This window comes from Crocodylus porosus, unplaced genomic scaffold, assembly GCF_001723895.1.
Source record: "Crocodylus porosus isolate Cpor-Errol unplaced genomic scaffold, CroPor_comp1, whole genome shotgun sequence".
Taxonomy (NCBI): domain Eukaryota; kingdom Metazoa; phylum Chordata; order Crocodylia; family Crocodylidae; genus Crocodylus; species Crocodylus porosus.
The window spans coordinates 59943001-59950786 of NW_017728949.1; the positions used below are offsets into that span (position 1 = coordinate 59943001).

The 7786-nt window shown below is 45.5% G+C and overlaps 1 protein-coding gene across 1 annotated transcript in view; it reads left to right on the plus strand.

Annotated features, from left to right (window-relative positions):
• Nucleotides 1–6425, plus strand: part of SEC22A (SEC22 homolog A, vesicle trafficking protein) — a 31522-nt gene extending 25097 nt beyond the window's left edge. The window contains exon 8 of the mRNA XM_019554316.1: nucleotides 5317–6425. Within this exon, the coding sequence (XP_019409861.1) occupies nucleotides 5317–5517 (201 nt within the window). The 3' untranslated portion in view covers nucleotides 5518–6425. The remainder of the gene's footprint in view (nucleotides 1–5316) is intronic.
• Nucleotides 6426–7786: the final 1361 nt, after the last annotated feature.

The following is a 7786-nucleotide window of genomic DNA, read 5'->3' on the forward strand; positions in this document are numbered from 1 at the left end:
AAATTGGATGCTTATCTTGCTGGGATCCTATGACCCCAACTGACTTCCTGCCCCTGGGGTGGGGGGCTGGACTCGATGATCTTCTGAGGTCCCTTCCAGCCCGAATGTCTATGAAATCTATTTAAGTCAATCACTTCATGATTACCCAGTGCCAATGCTCTCTTCCATTGCTGGATAGCCTAACTTATCTATTTTGGCTCTTAAGAGTCTTGCATAGATAAGTGTATGATTTTTGCTGTTAGCCAGATGCTTGCATTTATTGAACTTCATGCTGTCACTGTCCTGGATTTTACCACTACCGTTTCAACCTGTCCTTTGTCCAGGTCTGCCCTAATTTATGTTCTGTCTTTTGTGAGTGCAAATAACTAGGGACCTACTTAAACTGAGATGGCAGGCAGCCTATTTCATAGGCTGATTTGCAGGGTGGGCTTATCATAGTGGCCCCTCCCCCCCACACACACCTCTGGCAGAGGGGCCCTGGTGGCCCTGCCCCTCGCCATTGATTTGGCTGAGAAGGCTGTCTGTTGTGTGGACCTGCTGATTAGTTGAAGGAGCTTTCTGTCGTGCCGTGCCCCCCTCCCCCGGTTCTGATTGGCAGAGAGGGGGGACCCATGTGACAGGCAGCCCTCTCCAGCTAGTTGGCAGGGGAGGGGGTGCTATCTTGCACCCTGGCAGCTCCCCCTTTCCCATGACTGCGAGGCTGGCCACAGCAGCCATGAAGACTGCTGGCTCCCACTGGAGAGCCCACATTTTAATATTAGGAATTTTTGGGGCGGTTTTTTGTTGTGTAAAACTTCAAGATGCCTTCAGAGAGTCTCTCTAAACTATGTGGACTTTCTTTTTGGGATTTGTTATAATAATTCTGATTTTTTTTTTTTTTGTACATTTGGGTATAGTGTGCATCTACGTTCAGATGTGCCTTTCCAAGTAAAAACTTTAAGGTTTTGTGTTCCCTGAAATCAGTTTACTCATGAATCTAAATGTCATCTGTGATTTTTTTTTTTTTTTTTAATCCAGCTCCAGTAGGACCTACAAAAATTGTAGTTTATTGCTCTATATATTGCAAAATAAAAACAAAATGTTGTACTGATAAAAAGAGTAGCAATATAATATTTTTGAGGGAAAACTAGTGGGATTAAGGGCTTCAGTAGAGCATCCAGGAAAACCAGAAATGTCTGCTTTGGTAAATCTAGCATCTGAAAAATTGTCTTGACATTATTTTGCATTTTCTATAAGTTTTAACATGAATCTCAGTTTTGTCCAGAACAAAAGAGGACCTGGAGTCTCAGGACCTGGCTGTGGAGTCATTTCTTAAGTGTTGCAAAAATTTGTGGGTCCTCAAGTACAACAAGGAAACAGTGTGCTTTGTAATTGCCATAGAGAGCAGTTCCCTTCAAACAAACCTATTCAAGAGTTTCCTCTGCTGTGGTTCGTAAATGGAAAATTTCTTACTGCCTCAAAACAAAAGACTAATAGAAAATTCAGCTTCACAAATCCAGTAAGGCAAAGAATCTTCAGCAAAAGCCTTCAGGTTTTTTGGAACCATCATCAAATAGCATGTTGCACTTGCATTTTTAAAAAAATATAATTGCTAAACCTTTGTCCCCCCTTAGCACTTTTTTCACTAACCTTTTTGAGGAAAGCATATCCTGACTTGGTGTTTTTGAAACTATCATGCTTGGATCCTTATACTCTGGAAACTTAAGGGGTAGCTTTGTGAAACAAATTGAATTCTTTTAGGCAATACACTAGTACTGATTGTCTTTTTAAATGTTAAAACCTACAAAAATAGTCAGTAGATGTATTGCACTCACTGAGCAGAGCATGAATTCAGAGGAACTCAAGATGGATTATAAAACTCTGCTGTTTTGGCCTTAGTTTCATATGGAGGGGGAAGAAATCTTACCTGATCCAGGCCCATACCTTAAAGGTATTGATTGATTACCACCTTTGAGGATCTGAGCCAAAGAAGTTAGTGACTGGCACTTTATAGATGATGAGCATAGTGAACAGGTTAGTGAACTATCCAAGAGCACAATAAAACAAACTCCCTAATAAAAAATATTAGTCAGATATTGTCACACGGGCTAGGGACAGAAGTTACACGTAAATTGGTTTCAACCTGTAATAGAACAGAAGCTCAGTGCACATTAAACCAGTTTCATAATGGCTGAAACTGGTTTAAGATAAACCATGTTGAATGTAGTATCAGACTGAACTGATTTTGGTCAGACTGGTTTATGAAACGTCTGTCCCACACCCCTTCCTGTTTCAAGTTAAATCACAGTCCCTTGCAAACCCAGCAAGGGATGCATCCCAGTCTGCAGGGAGGTGGGGTAGGACTGCGTTTCCCAGGCAAACCCCATCTGGGGCCAGGGCAGGGGGGTTAAACACCACTCCCCCCCCCACTCAAACTTACAGCTGGCTGTGACTGGACTACAAATCCCAGAGGCACCTGGAAACGGGAAGAGGAAGTGATAATCAACCCTGCAGAGTCCTGGTACTGTGATTCAGGACTGCAAATCCCAGAGGCCTCTGGGGCAGGAGGAAGCAAACACAGCCCATGCTGCCTGTGTGCCAGAGAGCTGTGCTCTAGTGCTGCCTGGCTTCTGGCCTGAGCCACTGCGGGCATGTGGCTGCATTTCCTGAATCAAAAGTAAATGCATGGCCAGTTATTTCTCAGTTTCATCCCTGCACCTTAAACACCTGCAAAGACTGGTTCAATTCAGCCTCAGGCTTTTTGACTGTCTGTACTTAGCCACAGTGTCTTGGCTGTTCCTGTGAAACTTAAAAATCCTTGGTATTATTTGTTAGGGTCAGAAGTGCAAATGAGAAATAGTGAGAACAGGGCTTGGATTGCCTTGATAGCAGCGGCGTCAAACTCATCTGACCCCAGGGCTAAATAAGTGGTGCAGGGCTGTTCACTGATTCGACCGGTTCACTGGCCGAATCAGTGTCCACAGGTCACTCCCTGCATCTTGCACCCTCCCTGGGATGCCAACTTGAGGAGTCACCATGTGCAGTTTGCTTCCCCGAGCCCTGTTGGGGGGGCTGGATTTTTGGGGCTCTGTAGGCAGGTTCCTACCTGTGGGCCATATCTTTGACAGGCCTACCATAAACGGGTCACAGTCCTGCTTCCCCAAGGAGTTGTCTCGGGGCAGTGCAGGAGGGGTGACCTGCAGATTGAATCTGGCCCATGGAGCCCTTTTCCAAGGTCTGCAGACCTGGGGGGCATATGTGGCTTTGCAGTTCAGTGTTTGGGCAGTGGGGGGGCTTTGCCCATGTGGCAGCTGGGCAGTGGGAAGAAGCAGCAGCAGGGAGAAGTGGCAGCAGCTCTGCTGAGGGTGGGGGGTAGTTGCATGTGGGCCAGCAGGCGTTGGAAGTGGCCCCTGCTTGGAGCTAAGCTCCATTAAAGCAGCCCTTTTCTGCAAAACATGGCCAGCCTGTGCTGCAGAGAGAAAAAGGCCAAGCCACTTTTACATTGTCTATCAAGGCTGATGAAAAAGATATTTGGCAAATGGAAATACTGGTAGATTAAATCTGCAAGAGAGAGGCTGTCCAGAAGCTGCGAGAGTATGTTAAACAGTAATGCCTTTGAGAGAATGCTGAACAAGCATACCTTCTTAAGAAGGTCAAGCTTAGACCAAATTGTACCTATTGTATAAATAACCTTTGACTGACTAGAAATATTTGCATGACTCTCTCTCTCTCTAGATTATATATAGATATCGATCTATATATATCTATATACACACTTCTATTTTTTAAAAGACGCACAAATATCTTCTTGCAAGTGTTTTCAAACCTTGGAATTTCAGTCGTCTTCTAGTGCCAATGTACAACAAACGGAATTGAGTAGCGAGGAAAGTGCTCCTGACAAGGAAGTCTCTTTATTGTCCCAGCTGAGAGAAATGCAAAGAACAAACAAAGAGCATAAGGATTTTTAAAAGCCTTCCACTTAGATCAGCATCACGCTGTGACGTCTAAAACCAAAGCTCAATACTGATCTAAAATCATCAGCCTCTTGCTTTTGCTGGCAAGAACTTAGTGCAGTCTTACATTAGTCTGTGTCTGCAGAGGTGCCAAGCTTCCTGGTTTTCGATAGAGCTGTTGCAATTTGTGGAGCATCCTGTTCCTCTTACAAGACTGGCATTTTGTGTGTTGGGTTTTTATTTCCCCTTCTCCTTTTGCTTTTGAAACCTTTCCATTCCTTCCCGGCGTGGTTCCTTGCCTGTCTCAGCACCTACTTTTAAGTGGCTTTACTCTGTTTTCATATGGCTGTATGCTGCTTGGCATCTGCATATCCTAGGCGTGCCAGGGGATGCTCTACCCTGATGCTTCAAACAGCAGCCAGGCAAAAGATCCTGTGGCGCATCATAGATCTGAAGACCCTAGGCATTATGCCCCTGAGATGAAAACAAAGCAGCTTTCTGGAAGAGGAACAGAGACAAATGGGGAAGAAGAGTAGATGGTAGGAGCTATGAAAAACAGTGGAGAAGGGGACTGAGAGTCGTGGAAGAGGGGGAAGGTATTTGTGAAAGGAGGTGAGTTTAGCAGACGGGAGATTTGGACCTTGAAAAAGGTTCTGGAGCAAATGTTCTGGGATTGGGGATGATTTGCTGTGGTTACAACTTTACTCTTACTCTTTCCCTCTGTAGTCAAAATTAAATAGGCATTTTAATCTCACTGTTTAGCCACCTTTAAATGTATTCACTAGAAGCCTTATAAAAGGGTAGGTTGAAGAGAAGGAAGCTGCATGTGAAAAGCAGCTCCCTGAACCACTTAGACTTCCCTGATTTAATGCCCTCATCACTGGGTAAAAAGCTTGAGATCCTTGTGCCAGCTGGGCATAGCTGAAGTCCCCTGTTCTCTGAGCAGTCCCTGACCCCGCTCCCTGTGCTCGGAGCAGCACGGGTCGGAGGCACTGGAGTCTAGTATACCATTTTTACTTGTGCTAAGAGTATTCCTCCAAACAGGAGATCTGCCTGGCCTGAGTTCCCCAGAACCAGCACATTGGGCCATCTGTAGACCAGCCAGAAACATTAGTGTCCATTGTCATGGACCTGTCTCAGTAGTGCTTGTATTCAGCCAGTGTGATGAAGAAATCTCCCAAGAGAGACTGAAGGAAGCAAAATCTCACGTCTCTGGATGCTGAGCAGCTTTCACACCTGCTCAAGCTTGTACTGCATATACTTACGGGGAGGGGGGGAGTTCTTCATGTTTCATTTCTGCATCTACCTAGACGGTTTGGTGTGGCTCATTAGCAGAAGCTGTTTTCTCTGCAGTGAACCCGTGTTTCTTTTTTCTTCTTTGCAGTGTTATTTATTTGTGCATTACACGGGCTGGCGGAATGTCAAATCCTTCCTGAGTTTCGGTTTAATCTGCCTGTGCAACATGTATCTGTACGAACTCCGCAATCTCTGGCAGCTGTTTTTTCATGTGACAGTGGGAGCATTTTCAACATTGCAAATACACCTGAGACAGCCACAAGGGAAGTCCCCTGATTACAATGTGTGATGCACATCCTGGGATACCTCAAGGCAGTCTGGTTCCAACTCAACTATTTTTCCCTCTCAGGAATGCAAAGCTTTTGTCCAAAAGAAGCCGTTTTCTGGACTTTTTTTTTTTTTAAAGCAACACAAGATGCCTGTGGACATTTGTGACTTGACAGTTAAACTTGTCCTTCAGGAAGAACTAAAAATGCAAAAGAATTCAGCACTCATGGAGGAAAGAGGGTCCTATCCATGCAATTAAAAGTTTGAGGACAAATAAAAGTTTGGAGAACTTGACTGATGGCATGATTTAGTCGCATTCAAAAATATGATAATAGAAAAGATGTATATAGTGCGTGTCTTGCATATCAAGTGAGCTCTCCAGTTCCAAAATTGGTTTTGCCTTTGTGAGGCAGTAGTATAGCTAAATAAAAAGATGCTATTACGTATTAGCAAACTATATATTTGGGATGAGTGAGTTACTAAATGCCAGAATATTGGATTGCATGTTAAATTTGATAGGATGTGTGTGTTCGTTTTCTTAATTAAGACCTAACTTAGAAACCATCTGTTTACGGGGATTAGTTCATTGGCCCCAGTGGCCCTTCATCTAGTGCTGTGTTAATTATAAATGCTGGTACATTGGTTTCTCTGTATAATTTGCTTTTAATGATCTTTTGAAAGTAACTTGAATAGGCAGGTTTTTAGTAATAACTGAAAATTCTGCCTCTTACCCCACAGGTCTTATTCTCTTTGTCTGTTTGATTGCTGAAAGGTTGAAAAGAAGTCAGACTAATTGACAAACAGCGATATGCAACCTGCTTGACACTTTACTCTCCTTTTATGAGATCGATCGATGGCTGAAACTTGGCCCAATACATAGGCAGCGAGTAGCAGTCTTCCTTCCAGTAATGCACACCAAGTTTAGCTAGGCGGGGAAAAAAATCCATCTTTGGTCTGGGGATTTTTTTTTTATTTTTTTGTTTTTTTTTTGTTTTTGTTTGGTGGCTTTGCATTTTATAGAATTGGAGTACAACCCAACTAATCCATATTAATATCTGGGAAATCTGCTGTAGATTCCTGGAGTTTACAAATTTAGTCAGCAAGCGAACATACCAAAAATATGGAAACAAAGATAGGCCCATACATTTTATTTTGACAATTTTATCTTGTGAGTTTTAATTATTTATGTTACTAAATAACATAATAGTAAATGCACTTTAGTATAGTCCACACATGTAACAAGGTGTGGTAATATGCCCCTTCACTAAAGCATTTTAGTGAAGGTTTTTATAGACACAACACTGCCATGTTACTCTTTGGAGATGTATGATGTTCTTGTGTACAAGCAGTTCTTGACTTTCAACTTTTTGAGTTGCAGCAAATGGCACTTGAGACCATTATAAGTTTTGACCTGTTTTGAGGTTCAGATGCTGCTTTTGATTTTACGATGCTCGACACAGCTGCCTCCAGCTGGTAAGTCTGTTGTGGTGAGGGGCAGATCAATGCCTCTGCAGCGAGGAAGGGATTGGGATTGGGATTGGGATTGGGATTGGGGCTGGGACGGTGCTGCCCAGCTGCCCTCATCCAGTGGCGCTCACGCTGCGCGCTGCTGGTCTAGGAGGTCATGGGCGGCAGGGAGGGAGGGGGCATGTGCCCCTGGATCTGCACAGTGTTTGTGGGGCCAGGGCTGGGCCAGGGCTGCACCAGGCTGTGCTCTGGGCCAGCTGTGGAAGGTGCTGGAAGCAGGTGCTACGGCCTCCCACCACTTCCAGAGCCAGGGCTGCTGTGGTGCCTCCAGACAAGTGATATGCAGCAGCAGGAGCTCCTCCAGCCTCTCTGCGCCTCCTGGACAAGCCGTGGCTTTGCTGTACCCTGGCCAGGTGAGTGGCAGCAGTAGTATGGCATGGTGGGGGGGGGATGCCTCCAGATCTGTGCGAGGTGGGCAGGGCCTGGGCTGTGCTCTGGGTGGGGGTTACAGCAAAGTTTATGGTGGCTGCAGCCACCCCCCAACTCCTACTCCACCACCCACCCTGTCCTGATGCAGGGGCACACACCTCCCCGTGCCCTGCTGTGGCCACTGCTTGCCCAGCTCGGGCGAGGTGGGGGAATGACACAGGATGGAGGTGCAGGGAGGCCGGGCTGGCTGCCCCCATGCCCTCCTGGACTGGCAATGCACAGTGGTGAGAGCCGCCAGACGAGCAGGTCCTGGTCCAGCTGTGCACAGCACCAGGAACAGCCCCCTGTCCCAGCCCCAATCCCTCCCTTGCTGTGGGGGCATTGATCTGCCCTCC